This window comes from Osmerus mordax, chromosome 10, assembly GCF_038355195.1.
Source record: "Osmerus mordax isolate fOsmMor3 chromosome 10, fOsmMor3.pri, whole genome shotgun sequence".
Lineage (NCBI taxonomy): Eukaryota > Metazoa > Chordata > Actinopteri > Osmeriformes > Osmeridae > Osmerus > Osmerus mordax.
In genome coordinates, this window is record NC_090059.1 from 18,167,348 (window position 1) to 18,187,580 (window position 20,233).

At 51.1% G+C, this 20,233-nt stretch overlaps 2 protein-coding genes across 2 annotated transcripts; both read left to right on the forward strand.

Annotated features, from left to right (window-relative positions):
• The first annotated feature begins 962 nt into the window (after positions 1 to 962).
• Positions 963 to 6,963, forward strand: ppp1cab (protein phosphatase 1, catalytic subunit, alpha isozyme b). The gene is made up of 7 exons (XM_067244482.1): positions 963 to 1,305; positions 2,922 to 3,053; positions 3,675 to 3,905; positions 4,808 to 4,912; positions 5,106 to 5,329; positions 5,519 to 5,653; positions 5,767 to 6,963. The coding sequence occupies exons 1-7, from the start codon at positions 1,251 to 1,253 to the stop codon at positions 5,860 to 5,862; spliced, it is 978 nt and encodes a 325-aa protein (XP_067100583.1). The 5' UTR covers positions 963 to 1,250; the 3' UTR covers positions 5,863 to 6,963.
• Positions 6,964 to 15,811: 8,848 nt separating this feature from the next.
• On the forward strand, positions 15,812 to 19,981 carry LOC136950066 (sarcoplasmic/endoplasmic reticulum calcium ATPase 1-like). The gene is made up of 5 exons (XM_067244151.1): positions 15,812 to 16,120; positions 17,688 to 17,705; positions 18,023 to 18,105; positions 19,671 to 19,802; positions 19,913 to 19,981. The coding sequence occupies exons 1-5, from the start codon at positions 16,003 to 16,005 to the stop codon at positions 19,979 to 19,981; spliced, it is 420 nt and encodes a 139-aa protein (XP_067100252.1). The 5' UTR covers positions 15,812 to 16,002.
• Positions 19,982 to 20,233: the final 252 nt, after the last annotated feature.

Here is a 20,233-nt window from a genome sequence, read left to right on the forward strand (position 1 = left end):
GCAGAAAAACTGGATTTTTCTCTTTTTTTACCTCTGACGAGATAAATGCCATCGAGAAGGCGAAGAAATGTGAAAATTATTAAAACTTTCAAAAGACTACAAGGAAATAAAATCATATTGCGTTGGTAGAGCAATGTTTTTGTAGTTTTGCTATACATACAAGATTAGATAGCCAGCTAAATTATATTATGTATGATATAGCCCACATTAATTATAGGAATGCGATAAAACTATTAAAATATGCCCACTGCTGATTGTTAGCTGGTTACTATCATGTTCAAAGAAAAGATAATACTTGTAGTCATTAGTTACGGCCACTTGAGACTTAGACAGAGATTCAAAATTGTGCACTTTGTTGAACCTCGGAACTGGAAGAGTTGGATTTTACAGCACAGCAGTAATATTTCATGAACGTCATATATCGCACTTGTTCCGGGAGTACAACGGTACTTAGGAATGGTTCGCTTGACCCTATGTTAGTTTCCTCAAGGATCACAACGACTCTTGCTCAGAGACTTGTTGCACTTGTTGCTCTGATTTAAAATTGTTTGTACTCGCTGTGATATATTGTTTTTTAATATTGTTGCTTGTTTTTTTTTTCACAGGTACACTTGCACTTATAGCAGTTCATGTTGTTTAATTTTAAACTTGTTTAACTACATGCTCTTATGGTTCTTCCCTTTGGCACTTACTTTGGTTGTTCACAATGTGTGCTTCATGTTTTGGCTACTCGCAATGTTTTGTGGCTATCTCGTTGTTATGATCAGTAACCTATGCAATCATAATTGTTCAATGTCTGAATAAATATGTTTATTGTTTACTATGATGATAAAGGGGTACATGCGAACATCCAATCAGAGCCAAGACCCCAGACCAATATTCAGCAAGGGGCCAATGACAGAGCGGTAAAATGTTTTCCCACATCCGCCCAACCTCGCTTTCAACCAACGCTTGAAATCTACTTTTGTCAAGGGTTGGGCGCTAGTCTGTTTAGGGAAAAGCCGAAGGCAAAAACTCGACAAATCTGTTCATTGTCTTTATGTTTTTGACTAATGTGCTTTGTTCAAGTATTTTTTGTCAAGTCTGACATAATTTCACCCCAAACTTCAAGTATTCAGTTGGTTATTTGTGGCGCAAGGTTAGCTGGCTAACGATAGCTGATTAAAACTAGCTTAGCTAACTCAGTAGCTAGTTAGGGTGGCACATTTTGGGGGGATTCTTCAAAGCAGACTGATATTTGGAAGAATATTATGGCCGAAGCCGACAAATTAAACATCGACTCCATTATTCAGCGACTTCTGGAAGGTATGATCAAACTGTTTGTTTTTACAAGATATCAAACTAACGAGCTATTTAGCTAACGTTTAGAGTCTAGTTGGGTAGCTGCTAGCTAGCTAGCTACCCAGGGACATGGTGAATCCAGCGCTGTGGCTCAGATTAAAAGCTGTCTAGCCTCTGTCAGTATGCACTGGATTTCATGGAATGGAAGCACTTTGTCTGATACACCGATCGTTCTAAATACCGCTGCCAAACGATTATCGTCGGGCAGTAATTACTCAAGCACTTCCCCATGTCTGCTCGACGTTAGATGCCCGTGTAGCTAGCTAGCTAAATAACGTTACGAATGCAAGCATTATCTGTGAACAACACCAGACTAGATAAGCAAACACGCCATGGAACTGTTCCAACCCAGCAAGTATCAGCGATGTTTGAGTGTCGCAACGTTAGCAACAACCAGGTCTAGCATTACTCCACATATACTGACGTTGCTTAGTATGCATTGATTTACGGCCCAATGCCTTGTCTTCAATCGTAAACTAAGATAGCACTTTTCTACATTTCCTACTATAAAGAAACGCAAACGTCATGTAAAGGTCGAGTAGGAGGTGTGGTACTAGCTGTTAGTTAACTAGACAGAAGCTAATCGGTGTTTACTCCGGAATTGCCATAGGATTAACGAGTTTGCACAATTGCTGTGTAACACCATGGGCCCCTGTCTGCCATATCCTGCATAGTTGACATGAGGCTGTTTATAATGCTTTCATCGTTAGCCAACGTCTTGACTACAGGAAAACATTCACATAGTTTACAAACATTGACCAAAGTTTGTTTAAAATGTACATCGGAATTTAAACCAGCCTTGGTGGTAAACACAGCGCGTGCTTAAAGGTCCCATGGCATGGTTATTTAACATTAATGAGTTCCCCTATCCTGCCTTTGGTCCCCTAGTTGCTAGAACATTTTGATAAGTATAAACCAAGCCATGGGTATTCTTCTCCGCCTTTGAGAAAATGAAAGCTCTAAAGGTCAGCTCTGGAACCATTCCCCTTATGTCATCATAAGGGGAAAGGTTACCTCCCCTTTCTCTGCTTTGCCTGCCCAGAGAATTTGGCCAGCCAATGAGAAAATGAGCTACGATCGTGCAAGTGCCATATTGGTTTTTCCTGAGACATGGCTTGCAAACGACTGAAGCATGGCAGTTAGCCCCGCCCTCTCCTCCTCATAACATTTAAAGCTACAGACACAGAAACGGCAAGTCCTGAGGAAAGCTCATTGTAGGACTGCTTGTAGTGGCTGTAATTCTGCACCAAGGCTGAATTTCGGGAAAGAGACTTCAGATACAGCATTAGGGAACCACTAAGGCATATCTAAAAGCATCCATAAATGGAATGTTATGGGACCTTTAAGGCGTAAGGTAGCTAAGCCTTTCATTTGTAATCTGCATTAGAGCAGGAGAGAATGTGGTTGAGCGACTGCTGCAATTATGTTTTTACTCAAAGCGTGTCATTGGCCTATTTGTATCTTTTACTGTCATATTTTATCACAACATTTGTGGCAAATTTGCAATGACCCCAAACAGACATCATTCCAACAACAACTTGGCAGTGTGGTCCCAGATACTGACCTCTCCTCCCCTCCAGTTAAAGGCTCCAGACCAGGGAAGAACGTCCAGCTGACGGAGAACGAGATCCGAGGTCTGTGCCTGAAGTCCAGGGAGATCTTCCTGAGCCAGCCCATCCTGCTGGAGCTGGAGGCTCCGCTCAAGATCTGTGGTACGCCTCTCTCTACCCCTCCTGCCTCTCTCGCCCTCCTGCCTCTCTACCCCTACTGCCTCTCTCCCCCTCCTGCCTCTCTCGCCCTCCTGCCTCTCTACCCCTACTGCCTCTCTCCCCCTCCTGCCTCTCTCTACCCCTCCTGCCTCTCTCCTCCTCCTGCCTCTCTCCCCCTCCTGCCTCTCTCCCCCTCCTGCCTCTCTCCCCCTCCTGCCTCTCTCCCCCTCCTGCCTCTCTCCCCCTCCTGCCTCTCTCCCCCTCCTGCCTCTCTCCACCCCTCTTGCCTCTCTCTACCCCTCCTGCCTCTCTCTACCCCTCCTGCCTCTCTACCCCTCCTGCCTCTCTCTACTCTTCCTGCCTCTCTACCCCTCCTGCCTCTCTAGCCCTCCTGCCTCTCTGGCCCTCCTGCCTCTCTACCCCTCCTGCCTCTCTACCCCTCCTGCCTCTCTACCCCTCCTGCCTCTCTACCCCCTCCAGCCTCTCTCTACCCCTCCAGCCTCTCTACACCTCCAGCCTTTCTCTACCCCTTCAGTGGTAGTGCATGGCGATGGGCATAGCTTAGTGGTTAAAGCATTTAACAGCTGATCGAGAGGTTTGAGATTGACCCCCTCCCCTCCCCAGGTGACGTCCATGGCCAGTACTATGACCTGCTGAGGCTGTTTGAGTACGGAGGCTTCCCCCCAGAGAGTAACTACCTGTTCCTGGGGGACTACGTGGACCGGGGGAAGCAGTCCCTGGAGACCATCTGTCTCTTGCTGGCCTACAAGGTCAAATACCCCGAGAACTTCTTCCTGCTGAGGGGGAACCACGAGTGTGCCTCCATCAACAGGATATACGGCTTCTACGACGAGTGTGAGTCCTCACACTGCTGCCTACACCAGTACACAACCGCACACTTAAGCACCTAAACACACACACACAACCACACACCAGCACACTTAAGCACCTAAACACACACACACAACCACACACCAGCACACTTAAGCACCTAAACACACACACATACATAATCACACACGTAAACACAGACTCACAGAATTCATGTAAGTCCTGAAACAGTCCTCACACACATACACAATGTCACGCACTCGTATACATCCATACAGATGTCCTCATATACTCACATTTACACATTCAAGTCCTTTCACACACACAAGCACTCCCACACATGTGCGCATACATGACCGCACACACACGTACACATACATGAGCACTCTTATCCAAAGTATTTCTGAACATAATGTTCTGCACACGCAGGATCTCTCCTCCTCTCTCTCACCCTCTCACCTCTCTCTCTCTCTCTCTCTCTCTCTCTCTCTCTCTCTCTCTCTCTCTCTCTCTCTCTCTCTCTCTCTCTCTCTCTCTCTCTCTCTCTGTCCCCCTCTCTCTGTCCCCCTCTCTCTGTCCCCCTCTCTCTGTCCCCGCTCTCTGTCCCCGCTCTCTCTCCCCCGCCCGTAGAGGAAGTTTACTCATGCTGACACCAGACAGTGCAGAGATGAGACGTGTCATGTTACACAGTCCACTCCGTGTGTTTAGGGTCAAATCTGCTGTGAGATGGGATGTCTTTTTTCCACTCTGCAAGTGTGCCGACCTGTTCACCAAATTGAAGCCAAGCTTGTTTATAGGGTTAAGATGGTAATCTGTGACAGGGATGTATAAAGGGCTGTACACATGAGCCTGCGTTTGATAGGTAAGCTTCAGTGTAAAGGGCTGTATTGTGAGTTTAGTAGTGAATGATCTGTCACCCCCTGCAGGTAAGAGGCGGTACAACATCAAGCTATGGAAGACCTTCACCGACTGCTTCAACTGTCTGCCAGTGGCAGCCATAGTGGACGAGAAGATCTTCTGCTGCCATGGAGGTACCTGTCTGACTGTCTGTCTGCCTGACCCTCCCAGTCTGTCTGCCTGACCCTCCCAGTCTGTCTGTCTGCCTGACCCTCCCAGTCTGTCTGCCTGACCCTCCCAGTCTGTCTGCCTGACCCTCCCAGTCTGTGTCTCTAAGTGCCAGCCTCAGTTCTAACCCCCCCCCCCCCCCCCCCACGCCCTCTGCAGGTCTGTCTCCAGACCTCCAGTCCATGGAGCAGGTGCGCCGGGTGATGCGGCCCACGGACGTGCCTGACCAGGGCCTGCTGTGTGACCTGCTGTGGGCCGACCCAGACAAGGACGTGCTGGGCTGGGGCGAGAACGACCGGGGGGTCTCCTTCACCTTTGGGGCCGACGTTGTCACCAAGTTCCTCCACAAGCACGACATGGACCTCATCTGCAGAGCTCACCAGGTCAGGAGGGAGAGAGGGAGGGAGAGAGAGAGGGAAGGAGTGAGGGAGAGAGAGAGGGAGTGAGGGAGTGAGGGAGTGAGGGAGAGAGAGAGGGAGAGAGAGGAGATGTACCTGTAGACAGGGCAGGTGTTGTCTGCTGTGTTGCTGGTGGTGTGAGTCTTCCTGGAGACTCACCCTCTGCTCCGTCAGGTGGTGGAGGATGGCTATGAGTTCTTCGCTAAGAGACAGCTGGTTACCCTCTTCTCTGCTCCTAACTACTGCGGGGAGTTTGACAACGCAGGCGCCATGATGAGCGTGGATGAAACACTCATGTGCTCCTTCCAGGTAACGCCCCCAGCGAGGAATGGCTCACTACCATCAAATGACTTTCCTGTGCTCAAATGACTCACTTTACAATCAAATGACTCTCCTGGAATATTTCTGTGTTCCTTCCCCAGATCCTGAAGCCGGCAGATAAGAAGCTCTTCTACGGGGGTGGGGGGGGCATGGGCTCTGCACGCCCAGTCACCCCCCCCAGGAAAGCCAAGAAATGACCCCCACAGCCCCCCCTCTGCTCCCCCGCCCCCCCGCCCTCGCCCGCCCTCTCTACCTCTCTCTCCTCTCTTTCACCAAACAGCCAGAAATCAAACCGTACCCAGGGCTTTCTCCTTTTTTATCTGTAATTCTTAAACATTTAATGCTATGAAGTGTGTGTGTGTGTGTGTATGTGTGTGTGTTCCTGAGAGAGCCACACCGAATGTTTGCAATTCTGCCTGCGAGTGTCCGAGCATTAAAATATGTGTGTACGTTATGTGCGAAGGTGTGAGAGATTTTTACTATCCCTTCTCTCATACCCCTCTGCCCCGGTGACAGGATGAACACAGTGTGTACAGGGCTGCCCCGGTGACAGGATGAACACAGTGTGTACAGGGCTGCCCCAGTGACAGGATGAACACAGTGTGTACAGGGCTGCCCCGGTGACAGGATGAACACAGTGTGTACAGGGCTGCCCCGGTGACAGGATGAACACAGTGTGTACAGGGCTGCCCCGGTGACAGGATGAACACAGTGTGTACAGGGCTGCCCCGGTGACAGGATGAACACAGTGTGTACAGGGCTGCCCCAGTGACAGGATGAACACAGTGTGTACAGGGCTGCCCCGGTGACAGGATGAACACAGTGTGTACAGGGCTGCCCCGGTGACAGGATGAACACAGTGTGTACAGGGCTGCCCCGGTGACAGGATGGAAGCAACACAGCAGTGGGTACAGGGCTGGGGAGGCAGGCTGGGGAGGCAGGCTGGGGACAGTGGAGGCAGCTGAGGTGATCTAGCAGGCTGCTCCTAGAATCTGACCATGTGTGTGTGGAGGGGAACTAGTTTGTTTTCCCTGTCCTCTGTACTGTGACATGTCAAACACAGATGTGTGTGTGTGTGTGCGTGTTTGAGAGTCCTCGAGCACAAGTAGCTGACTGGGTTACTTGTGAGACAGGAACACACACACACACACAGCTTATTCACAGATTCAAACAAGCCAGAGCTGGAAAACCCCACACAGTTTAGGTTTGTACAGATTTGATTACTTGAAAGAGATTTTTTGTGAATTCGTTTTGTAGTCTTTCATCAAGTTGACCAATAAAGCGAGAATCTGAGTTAACTGATTTTTCCGGAGGTTTGTGTGATGGTTTAAAGATGTCCGCTTGGTGTGCCTCTGCCCTGGCAGCCCTGGTGCCCTGGTGCCCTGGCAGCCCTGGTGCCCTGGCAGCCCTGGTGCCCTGGCAGCCCTGGTGCCCTGGCAGCCCTGGTGCCCTGGCAGCCCTGGTGCCCTGGCAGCCCTGGTGCCCTGGTGCCCTGGCAGCCCTGGTGCCCTGGTGCCCTGGCAGCCCTGGTGCCCTGGTGCCCTGGCAGCCCTGGTGCCCTGGTGCCCCCCCTGGACCACACATGCTCATCAGCCCACGTGCTTTTCTCTTCTCTAACTAGTTTGAAGTCATCTTTCAAGGCCGAGTACGCTTCCAATACCGAAGAGCTTAACTGACCAAGAACGCAGGACATGTCCGTATGTGTTCTTGATCCGTCCTGGTTGACCTTGGGGTTGGTGACCTGGTCAGTGGAACGCATCTCATTCTCGTCAAGAACGTTCTTCTCAAGAACACACGCACGTTCTTGGCGTTCTTCGGATTGATAAAAGGTCAATGAGTCACTTCCACAGGGTTTACATTTCACTGCAGCACACCAAGCAATAAATCACAATGGGGATGGGTATAGCTCAGTGGTAGAACATGGGGATGGGTATAGCTCAGTGGTAGAACATGGGGATGGGTATAGCTCAGTGGTAGAGCATGGGGCTGGGTATAGCTCAGTGGTAGAGCATGGGGCTGGGTATAGCTCAGTGGTAGAACATGGGGATGGGTATAGCTCAGTGGTAGAACATGGGGATGGGTATAGCTCAGTGTTAGAACATGGGGATGGGGATGGGTATAGCTCAGTGGTAGAACATGGGGATGGGTATAGCTCAGTGGTAGAACATGGGGATGGATGTAGCTCAGTGGTAGAACATGGGGATGGGTGTAGCTCAGTGGTAGAGCATGGGGATGGGTGTAGCTCAGTGGTAGAACATGTGGATGGGTATAGCTCAGTGGTAGAACATGGGGATGGGTATAGCTCAGTGGTAGAACATGGGGATGGGTATAGCTCAGTGGTAGGGCATTGACTGCAGGTTCAAATCCTTATATTACTATTTAATAAAAAATAATGAGTTATCTACTTGAATATAAAGATATTTTAAAACATGCTGAATAACAAATTTGAGAGGATATAGCTCTCATAGTAGAATGATGACCCCCTCTTGGTGTTTATATTTGGAATCACTAGAAACATCTGAATCTGAATTCTATCTTCTCATCTCACACTTAACAGACTATCATCCTTAGGCTTGCCTGCAAGTCCAGCCATGACCACAGGGGGGCGTGCTAGGTTGCTATGAGCCTACTTGAGGTAGTATAATGTGATAATGGTTTGCGATTGAGGACACCCAAAACGCCCAAACCAATGGTTTCTAGTAAAGGGGGATGTATGTTGACAGCCTACAAACTACTGATGCACAAACAAGGATGGTTGCAGTACACAGCTGGAACACCTGTTACTGCTCTGCTGGTCTACTGTACTACATCACAAACCTCCTTGTTTGTGCATCAGTTGAGATGGGGTTGAGGTAGTATATATAATTTGCTCTCTGTTCAAAGAACATCTCGACAGAAAAAGTTTTTTGTGCAAAGAATTGTTGAACACTTTCCCGGTGGAGTCAACGTTTGTCGTAGCCCATGTAGGGCTACCTGGATACGGTAGTCTCCCTGGATACGCCGGCACAGGCTTCTGTCTGGAACACAGGAGAATATCGATCCTGTGTTCCAGCACAAATGCGTGTTGAAGAGACGGTCTCTCGTTCGCACCCTGGAGCCGGTCTATATTTATCAGAAAAGGTCCTGTTTCCTGTAGAGGTATCTCTCAGTCTCTGTTTTCATGCATTCATCTTCCTGTCATCAGCACTGTTCCTTCAAGACGCTCTGTCCGCTGGTCCCTTCCTGTCACGATCCCAATAAGGTGTCGCCCAGAGGGACTCCTAGAGGGGGTTAAGTTTAGACCGAAAAGTGACCCGTTTGACCGTGTTGCACAGTGAAACCCTCCTGCCATGGAGAGAAAGCCCTCCTCAAATAATCCCTCCATTCCATCTAGATATGTATACACTATAGAACATCACTAGTGTTACAGACATACTGTGTAATAATGCTAGATATGTATAAGCTAGTACGAGGTTAATATGTGTACCTCGTACTAGACCTCCAGTCTTAGTACGAGGTGTAAACTATGTAGTACCTGTAAGTTAGTACGAGGTGTGTACTATGTAGTACCTGTAAGTTAGTACGAGGTGTGTACTATGTAGTACCTGTAAGTTAGTACGAGGTGTGTACTATGTAGTACCTCAGTACGGGTTGTAAACTGTAGTAACTCTTAAGTTATGTGGTTCATCAGAGGTGACTGGGTCACTCATAAATCTAAATTATTTACTCAACTAGAATTCTTCTCTTCCAGATTCCATGCTGTCCTTATTTTCTCATGTAAAATTCCAACACAAAAACCTTCTATTATCTATGTTTGATCATGTAACAGAAGAGAGGCTGGGCTGTAGGTTGGGCTGGGGGAGAGGCTGGAGGAGAGACTGGGCTGGAGGCTGGGCCGGGGGAGAGGCTGGAGGCTGGGCTGGAGGAGAGGCTGGGCTGGACTGGAGGAGAGGCTGGGCTGGAGGAGAGGCTGGGCTGGGCTGGAGGAGAGGCTGGGCTGGAGGAGAGGCTGGACTGGAGGAGAGGCTGGGCTGGAGGAGAGGCTGGACTGGAGGAGAGGCTGGATGCTGGGCTGGAGGAGAGGCTGGGATGGAGGAGAGGCTGGAGGAGAGGCTGGGCTGGAGGAGAGGCTGGGATGGAGGAGAGGCTGGGCTGGAGGAGAGGCTGGGATGGAGGAGAGGCTGGAGGAGAGGCTGGGAAGGAGGAGAGGCTGGGATGGAGGAGAGGCTGGGCTGGAGGAGAGGCTGGGCTGGAGGAGAGGCTGGGATGGAGGAGAGGCTGGGCTGGAGGAGAGGCTGGGATGAAGGAGAGGCTGGAGGAGAGGCTGGGAAGGAGGAGAGGCTGGGATGGAGGTTTCTGGGTGTTTGGCTGCACTGGTGTGTGTGGCCGTCTCAGCCAGAAGTTACCACTCAGACTCTCCTGGTCTCTCCTGGTCTCTCTTCCTGTCTCCACAGGTCCGGTCTTGCCTCCAATCCTGCCTCCAGTCCTGCCTCTGGTCCTGCCTTCAGTCCTGCCCCCAGTCCTGCCTCCGATCCTGCCTTCAGTCCTGCCTCTGGTCCTGCCCCCAGTCCTGTCTCCGATCCTGCCTCCAGTCCTGCCTCCGATCCTGCCTTTGGTCCTGCCTTTGGTCCTGCCTCCAGTCCCGCCTCCAGTCCTGCCTCCGGCCCTGCCTCCGCCCTGCCTCCAGTCCTGCCTCTGGCCCTGCCTCCAGTCCTGCCTTTGGTCCTGCCTCCAGTCCCGCCTCCAGTCCCGCCTCCAGTCCTGCCTCCGCCCTGCCTCCAGTCCTGCCTCTGGCCCTGCCTCCAGTCCTGCCTCCAGTCTGGATGGACTTTCTAACATTTGAACTGACCTGAATGTTTCCCAGCTGTGATTAAGTTAGACTGACGGTCATCAGATAGGTCCTGTAGCACTGGGGTTCATAACATGCTGTTCCCTGGCCCTGCAGACCACACTGGACACTGGACACTGTATACAAGTATCAATCTAGTGCAGCAGGGAACAGGTCACGTGCGAGGGAACTTATTAACATCCCCTAAGGTTTTGGTGAATGTGTAGAAGGGATGTAAATTGTACTTTATGTTTGAAGGGAAGGTGATGCCACAGAGAGATGTCTGTCCTGGAAGGATAATAAAGTATTATTCTATTCTGATGTGAAAAGGCATTACAGCTTGTGCTGTGTCAGCATGTTCCAGAGACATACGCAGCAACATGAAAGGACCTTTACAACAGCGTAGGCAGCTCGCTCACATCTACGAGTGTCGTTTTCCTGTTGGTTCCCGCGAGGCAGCCCCCCCAGGTGAAGGGAATGTTGTGAACAACCAAGAACTCCTCAAAGTGTGTGTGTGTGTGTGTGTGTGTGTGTGTGCGTGTGCGTGTGCGTGTGTGTGTGGAGGGGGGGGGGGTTAGTTCACGGAGGGCGGCGAGGAAACGAAGGCGATGCAGGTGAACTTATTAAAATCTCCGCCTATCTTTTAAGAAGAAACCACTCCGCGGCTATCGCGCGAGACATGGGTCGACACCAGGGGACACATTCCAACATAAACCCCCTCAAAGCTGCGGTGGTCGTTGTGCCCGGCTACATAGTGTCAACGGAACTATTTATACCCAGGGAGTAACTCTGGATTCAGCTGTCACGTCTATTATTACAGTTAGCTAATGCTGTAACAAGCACCCTGCCAATGCCAACATTACAGCTCCAAATCTACAGCCCAGTGCCGATTAGCGCTTCACTGTCAATACAGCGAAACCGCAAGGATCTCCGCTTTATCAAGGTTATTCCATTCATAACCTTGAGTGGAGAGCTCGATTTTAAGCTCACGTTTGAATGAGTTTCGTTCGTTCATAGGCTTGGGATCCCTTGAAGAATGTACTTAGAATCCTTAAGATGTATTAAAACAGTAAACATGACTACTAACCACTTCTGATTGGGTTTCCTGTTACGGAAGAGATGCCTAGGCGTGTAGTTGTTCGCGCTGTGCGCTGGCCTCGCTAACCGGGTCTGGACGCTGGCTGTCAGTGGATACAGGTTGTGTGTCTCGAGGAACGTCTCAGTTTTGCCAGGAGGGGAACCAGGGGGAGCCATGTAACCCAGGCAACACAAACAACACAGACAGGGACCCACACAAGCTGGGAGTTTATTTCTTCAGAAAACCTGTATTTGTCCCAAAATGGTATAGTTGGGAGAATGTGTTCATCCTGCTTTATATGTGAACCCGATATTCCATTTGAAGCCCCTCTCCTAGCCCCCCTCTCCTAGCCCCACTCTCCTAGCCCCACTCTCCTAGCCCCACTCTCCTAGCCCCACTCTCCTAGCCCCACTCTCCTAGCCCCACTCTCCTAGCCCCACTCTCCTAGCCCCACTCTCCTAGCCCCACCTTGACATACTACAGTCCTCTCTGGTTGCCGTTCTGTTTGAGTCAGCAGGTGGCGGTTGCGTAAGTTAGCTACTTGCACAGCTGCAGTGTGCTGGCAGTTATCACTCCAGCAGACCGGGAACACATATAGGAGCAGGAGGCGAGGGGAGGGGAGGGGAGGGGGGGGGCGGGGGAAGGGGTTGAGGTGGCACATGGCGCTGCCTCATCTTGGCAGGAGGTTTTGGCACGTTAGCGCCGCTCTGACATGAGGCAGGCGAGGCAGGGAGCGTAACAGATCTGTGGGAGTCCCTGTGCGTGGCTACAGGGCCCACACATGAACAACATACAGGCCAGTGACACTGCAGACATAGAGAAGAAGATAGAAGCTGTGTGGGGAGGGAGGGAGGGAGGGAGGGAGGGAGGGAGGGAGGGAGGGAGGGAGGGAGGGAGGGAGGGAGGGAGGGAGGGAGGGAGGGAGGGAGGGAGGGAGGGAAACCCTATCCTTTGGGGATATTGAGTTAAATGTCACTGCTGGGCTGAGGGAGACACTGACAGCACGGCCCCTCAGAGGTCAGGCAGCACAACAGCTGAAGAGAGAGGGAGGGAGGAGGAGAAGGACTGGGAGTGGAAGGAGCTGTAAAACATGCTGTAAAAACAGAGACAGAGAGGAGACAGAGAGGAGAGAGAGGAGAGAGAGAGGAGAGAGGCACGTGTGATGCTGCAGGTGGCATGTGCACTTCTGCTGCAGTTCCTACACGATCTTCAAGGATCCTCGTGAATGAAGAGATTAGCGCGAGGGCGTGAAGTGTAACATGTCCTTCAAACACAGGTGCATGTACCCTCCCTGGTCACCTCACGTCTATAAATGCCCTCCTGGGGGAGAGAGCACAGTATATAAAGCCCCCAGAACACAAAATGAAGAAATACAATCTCATGTTTTGAAAGGGCGTACAGCACAGTAACTACAGAATATGAACAGGAAGAGCTGACAGTGAAGTGTGTCAGAAACAGAAGTGTCCCTGGTCAGAAAGCTCCTAAGTGACTTCATGTGTGAGCATGAACAGCAGACGTGGTGATGCAGCTGAGCTGGGACCAGGATGACACAGGGCCGGCTCACTGTGGGGTCTTCATCCCACTGCTCTTCCTCCTCTCTGCTCATCCAACAGTCAGCTATCTTAGCATCCCACTGCTCTTCCTCCTCTCTGCTCATCCAACAGTCAGCTATCTTAGCATCTCACTGCTCTTCCTCCTCTCTGCTCATCCAACAGTCAGCTATCTTAGCATCTCACTGCTCTTCCTCCTCTCTGCTCATCCAACAGTCAGCTATCTTAGCATCTCACTGCTCTTCCTCCTCTCTGCTCATCCAACAGTCAGCTATCTTAGCATCTCACTGCTCTTCCTCCTCTCTGCTCATCCAACAGTCAGCTATCTTAGCATCCCACTGCTCTTCCTCCTCTCTGCTCATCCAACAGTCAGCTATCTTAGCATCCCACTGCTCTTCCTCCTCTCTGCTCATCCAACAGTCAGCTATCTTAGCATCCCACTGCTCTTCCTCCTCTCTGCTCATCCAACAGTCAGCTATCTTAGCATCCCACTGCTCTTCCTCCTCTCTGCTCATCCAACAGTCAGCTATCTTAGCATCCCACTGCTCTTCCTCCTCTCTGCTCATCCAACAGTCAGCTATCTTAGCATCTCACTGGAGAGGGGGGGGGGGTCACTGACCTGTGTGTGTGTGGGGGGGGGGTAAGGGTTGGGGTTTGGGAGGGGAGGCTTGTAGGTCAAAGGTCAATCCATGGTCCCTTACAGACCAGGATTGGAGAAGAGCAGTGGATTCTATAAATCTTAAACGTTTCTATAATTGTGTGTCTGGTTAGTCTGCTTCCCTCAGGGATACATACAAACAAAATCACATCACAAATACAAAATCTCTTAGTTACAAAAAACTATTACATAGATAGAAAAGTTAATTTTGTGTTTTAATTTAATAAACAAAAAATCATAATCAACACCCATGGGACTACTGAACTCTACATCGCTACGTCGCTATGTCGCTACGTCTCTACGTCACTAAATCACTATGTCACTAAATTACTACGTCACTACATCACTACTAGTTCAGAGTGGTCCTCTGCCATCGTAACATGGTTAAGGTCTTGCTCTGAGAAGCAGTCTTTCCCTGCCCTGATGGTGTGTTTGTGCTCCTGTGGTCTGTGAGAGAGAAGCGCTCCAGGGGGCCCCAGGGGCCCCAGGGGCCCCCCTCCCTGCAGCCTGTCTGACCCAGCTGTCCCCCTCTCCTGCAGCTACGTCACTTCTCCCTGCCTCTCCCTCCTGCCTCTCCCTCCTGCCTCTCTCCCTGCCTCTCCCTCCTGCCTCTCCCTCCTGCCTCTCTCCCTGCCTCTCCCTCCTGCCTCTCCCTCCTGCCTCTCCCTCCTGCCTCTCTCTGCCGCCTCTCCCTCCTGCCTCTCCCTCCTGCCTCTCCCTCCTGCCTCTCCCTCCTGCCTCTCTCTCCCTGCCTCTCCCTCCTGCCTCTCCCTCCTGCCTCTCCCTCCTGCCTCTCCCTCCTGCCTCTCCCTCCTGCCTCTCTCTGCCGCCTCTCCTTGCTGCCTGCCCTGCTTGTAACAGAAGAAGAAATAAAATGTGATCCTGGCTCAGGGGGGCAGGGGGGGCAGGGGGGTCTCTCTTGTCAGCAGCAGTGGTCAGACCCGTCTGATCCCCAGTCATTCCTCTCAGCCGACACACTCTGGGCTCTCCCCTGCTTCCCCCTGCTCCCCCCTGCCTCACCACTGTCATCCTCACCCCTTTTCTCATCTACATACCTTTCATCCTCACCACTCCTGTCTCAACCTCCCCCCTCTCACCCTCCCCCCTCTCACCCTTTCAACCTCCCCCCTCTCACCTTCTCAACCTCCCCCCTCTCCCCCTTCCCCCTCTCACCCTCTCACCCTCCCCCCTCTCACCCTCCCTCCCCCCACTCACCCTTCCTCCTCCACTCACCCTCTCTCCTCCTGTCTCAGGATCCTTCTTCTTCTGTGGTTTGTCTCCATGAAGGTCAGAGCTGCCGTCCTCTCGGTAGGAGGGAGCTTTGTTAAGGAGCGCCTCAGCATTGGAGGAGGGTGCTGAGATAGTGAGAGAGCTGAGTGTGGGTGCAGGTCATGTCTGTGGCTGCAGGTCATGTCTGTGGCTGCAGGTCATGTCTGTGGCTGCAGGTCATGTCTGTGGGTGCAAGTCATGTCTGTGGGTGCAAGTCATGTCTGTTGGTCACAGCTCCTCTTCCTGGCCCGTGTGATCCCCACACGTCAGTTCACCAACCCGGTTGCCTTGGCGATCCACATAACCCTACTAATGAATGTATTAATTTAACCTTCCACCTCCTCTATCCCCTCCTCCTCTCGTTCTCTCACTCTGTCTTCCCCTCTCTCGGGCTCTGCCGCCTTCCTCAGCCCAAACAGTTGAGCTGTCACTCAGTATTCCCCCTCCTCCCCCTCCTCCCCCTCTCTCTCTCACCTTCTCCGTTCTCCTTATTCCACTGACCATGCATGTTCCAAAAACAGATCTCATTTTCATCCATGGTGCACCCCCCCCTCCCTCCCCCCTCTCTCCCCCCTCCCCAACCCAGGCCGTGTCCACAGTTCCTGTCCAAGTCCATCATCTCACCTCCCTGTTCCTCCCCCTGTTCCTCCCTGTTCCTCCCCGTGCCCCACCCTCTCCCTCCATGTCTCCCAGGCAGGAATGTGTTTGGGCGTGTCTCTCCCGGCGACCACCAATCCAGAGTCTCCTGGCGATATAAAACCCTGAACGAGCGTGAGCTTATTTGCTCTTTCTGTCAGTCTAACGCTCCACATTCGGAGACAAGGGACCCGACACGTCCCAGTGCCAAGCTTCCTACGAAAGGGTGGTGGACCAAAACAGTGAAAACCTGCGAAGAGAAACGTAAGACCTTGAGAAGAGAGCAAGGGCAGACTATTGCCCCACCAGTTGTCTCTGAGGTCCCAACCCTTAGAAAGGATGGAGAACGCGCACACCAAAGGGACGGAGGAATGCCTGGCGCACTTTGGCGTGAATCAGGTCACCGGTCTCACCCCTGATCAGTTTAAGAAGAACCTGGCCAAGTATGGCCACAATGGTGAGACCCGGGGAGGGGGGGGGGGGGGGGGGACACACACGATTGCTTGATTGTGTGAAGAAGCTCTGATGTGTGATTTTGGTGACAGATGTTCAAGTCTTGACTGCATCTATGACACTTCAATCAGCCTGACTTTTTAGACTGATGGTCAACAGCCAGGAAGATTTATGGATATACTAGCAGAGGTAGGGGGAGGGGGGAGGCGGGAGGGGGGAGGCAGGGGGAGGCAGGGGGAGGTAGGGGGAGGTAGGGGGAGGCAGGGGGAGGGTAGGGGGAGGCAGGGGGACGGGAGGGGTTGGAGGGTGTTTTAGAGAGAGGCTGCAGCAGCTGGTTAAAAAGCAGAGACATTGAGAAGCACAGAGACTTGGAGAGCTTTGAAGAGCTATTTAAAGAGGAGTGGAGGAAGGAGGCCAGAGAGCGAGAGAGAGAAAGAGAGAGAGAGAGAGAGGAGAGAGAGAGAGAGAGAGAGAGAGAGAGAGAGAGAGAGAGAGAGAGAGAGAGAGAGGAGAGAGAGAGAGAGAGAGAGAGAGAGAGAGAGAGATAGAGAGAGAGAGAGAGAGAGAGAGAGAGAGAGAGAGAGAGAGAGAGAGAGAGAGAGAGAGAGAGACAGGTGACAGCTAAAGAAGCGTCCGGGTTGATATGTGGGGTGGGAGCGAACAGGAGGCCTGGATAATTTTAGTCCAAGAGAGATATGGGAGGACCTTAGATGGTGAATTATCTGAAATATGATCACTTCTGATCAATGCAACAGTCATGAAGCTGGTTAAGGTTTTAGTGCTATGAAAGTATGTTTCAAACTGAAGGCATTACTTCAGTAATTACACACTGTTAAAGCATTCTGTTGTTGGAAGCAAATGGATTATTGCAGTCATCACTAGCCGTAAGAGTGAGGCTGTTTCCTGGCCCAGACAGGCCTCCAGCCTCAGCAGCATGGTAGCTAATCTCCCAGCCCTCCACCTAGGCCTCCACCTAGCCCTCCACCCAGCCCACCTAGCCCTCCACCCAGCCCACCTAGCCCTCCACCTAGCCCTCCACCTAGCCCTCCACCCAGCCCACCTAGCCCTCCACCCAGCCCTCCACCTAGGCCTCCACCTAGCCCTCCACCCAGCCCACCTAGCCCTCCACCCAGCCCTCCACCCAGCCCTCCACCCAGCCCACCTAGCCCTCCACCCAGCCCTCCACCCAGCCCTCCACCCAGCCCTCCACCCAGCCCTCCACCTAGCCCTCCACCTAGCCCTCCACCCAGCCCTCCACCCAGCCCTCCACCCAGCCCTGTACATAGCCCTCTCCTCACACTCTGCCAATCCTCAACACCGCAACAATCCATTCATTCAGGAGTCAATAGTACAGCAGCCATGTTCCATTCATTGTGTTGCTAAGTATTTCAATAGATTCTGTCTTTTGTGTTTCTATTTTGTGCTTGAAGTTAGCTCCAGATAGCTCTGTCTACCTGGGTTAGGAGCTTAGCTTAGTGAGGATCTTAGGAGCGTGTTTTAATTTCTTTCTTTCTTCCTTTCTTCCTGCCCTCTCTCCCTCCCTCCCTCCCTCCCTCCCTGGACATCCTCAGAGCTCCCAGCTGAGGAGGGTGAGTATTTTCTCCTTCACACTCAGTCCTCATGAACAGTTATTGAATGTTTACAGTTGTAAGATTGCCTGTGTAGAACATGCCAACACTAGCTTGTAATCATGAAATTAGATCGTCATAAACAAACTGAACTTGGCTTCCATCCACAACAAATGAAACTATGTATGAGTCATTAAAACAAGCAAACATTTATTAGAGTACCAAACATCTAGTGTTACTCCTACTAAGTAATTAGACAACAAATGTTGAAAAAGGTTTTTCATAACGGCCCAGTGTGGTGTTCACTAACAGATGATTGGATGATTTCTGTCTGTCAGGGAAGAGCGTCTGGGAACTGATTGTTGAGCAGTTCGAGGATCTTCTGGTCAGGATTCTGTTGCTGGCTGCCTGCATCTCCTTCGTGAGTCTCACAAACACTCCTGTTCATACGAGCCCTGTTGTTGTGTCTCGGGTCAGGGCACCCAGCGGCAGCACTGACTAGAACATAGGATCAGTGGATGGAACTCTAGCAGAGCTGCTGTGTTTGGTGGAGGATCCTTTAGCTGACATGGACTCTACATGGAAATCCTAATTACACTTTTGATTCAAACTAAATCAGTTATTTGGATTGATGTACTTTACCCAACACACATCTTTCCCCCCACACCCCCACCTGAAGCTGCAGCACCAGTGCATCATGTGTACCATCGTGCCACTTGTCAGACTGTGTGTTCGGTTTTGAGGAGGGGGTATTACAGGCTGAGAGTGGCAGGAGACGGGGGTATTTATTCCTGCCAGAGCTGCCCCCCCCCCTGCAGCAGCTGTCATGATGGCCTTAGAAGGAGAACACTGAGACAGGAGAGATGGGGGAGGGTGGGGGTGGTTGTGGGGTATAGTAGGGTAGGGTGGAGGTGCACAGTGTAGGATATACAGGGGGCATTTAGGAGGGGTGAATGGGTCTGGAGGGGGGTGTAGGGTGTACAGGGGGCGGTTAGGAGGGGTGTACGGGGAGGGGGGTCGGAGAGGCGAGGGATTTATTTTAAGAAAGACTCGACCCGGGGTGAGAAACTGAATCCTTTGGGAAAGGTCAAGTCTGAAAGAGCAAAGTAAAATAAGAGAGAGAAGGTTGAAGTTGACTGAGTGGCTACAGAACCACTAAGGACTGAAACCTATGGATCTGGGAGAGACAAAGTTCAGGAGAGTGTAGCCCACACTCAGAAACACACAGTCAGAAACACACAGTCAGAAACACACAGTCAGAAACACACAGTCAGAATTACACACTGAGAAACACACAGTCAGAAACACACACTGAGAAACACAGTCAGAAACACACACTCAGAGACACACTCAGAAACACACACTCAGAAACACACAGTCAGAAACACAGTCAGAATTACACACTGGGAAACAAACACTCAGAAACACACTGAGAAACACAGTCAGAAACACAGTCAGACACACACAGTCAGAAACACAGTCAGAAACACAGTCAGACACACACAGTCAGAAACACACACTCAGAAACACACACTCAGAAACACACAGTCAGAACACACAGAGCATCTGTAGATGGAGGCTGTTATTTATTTGAGCTTTAAACCAAAAAGTACAAGTAACTGATAAAGCTGGAATCCTGTCGTGTGTTTCTCTCCAGCTCTCAGAGACAGCTGTGACATCAATCACACTGACATCTCTAGGGTTAGGAACTTGTGGTGAGGGAGCTCTGCAAAAAAAGATTCTCCCCTGACCTCCCCTGATTTCTGGTGATGATCAACATGTTACCTCCTGACCAGAAACAGGGCCCAAAGTCCCTTTTATAAGAACGAAACTTTGAGATTTAAATATGACTAGAACACAATCAGAAAGGCCATCACACACTTGGCAAACATAATTTCCTACATTGACGCGGTGAGACATCCTCTTTATACATGTGATTGTACTTCCTCTAAGTGAAGTGTTCCTGTAACTGGCTGTGCTCCTCAGGTGCTGGCCTGGTTTGAGGAAGGCGAAGAGACCGTCACCGCCTTCGTGGAGCCCTTGGTCATCCTCCTCATCCTCATCGCTAACGCAGTGGTCGGAGTGTGGCAGGTCAGTACCACACACACACATGCAGGGGTTACACACACGGGGGGGGGGGGGGGGGGAGAGGAGGGGGGGGGGCTACTGCGGAGAAATAGTACTGTTAGGAAACTGATCTTGCCGTTTTGCTGTTATGAGCCGTGCAGAACGAACTGGATACGAGTCATCATCCAGTCATAATCCAGTCAGAAATCATCCATCATGGAGCCAGTTAGAACACTTACAATCATGTTGATAACAATCACAATATGTAACTTTTTATTAGAGAGGGTCAAAGTGTCTGAGACACCGTGACACAACAGCTGTATCTGCTAGCAGTCCAATCCTCTCACTGTCTGTGTGTGTCTGTGTGTCTGTGTGTGTGTGTGTGTCTGTGTGTGTCTGTGTGTGTCTGTGTGTGTGTGTGTGTCTGTGTGTGTGTGTGTCTGTGTGTCTGTGTGTGTGTCTGTGTGTGTGTGTGTCGTGTG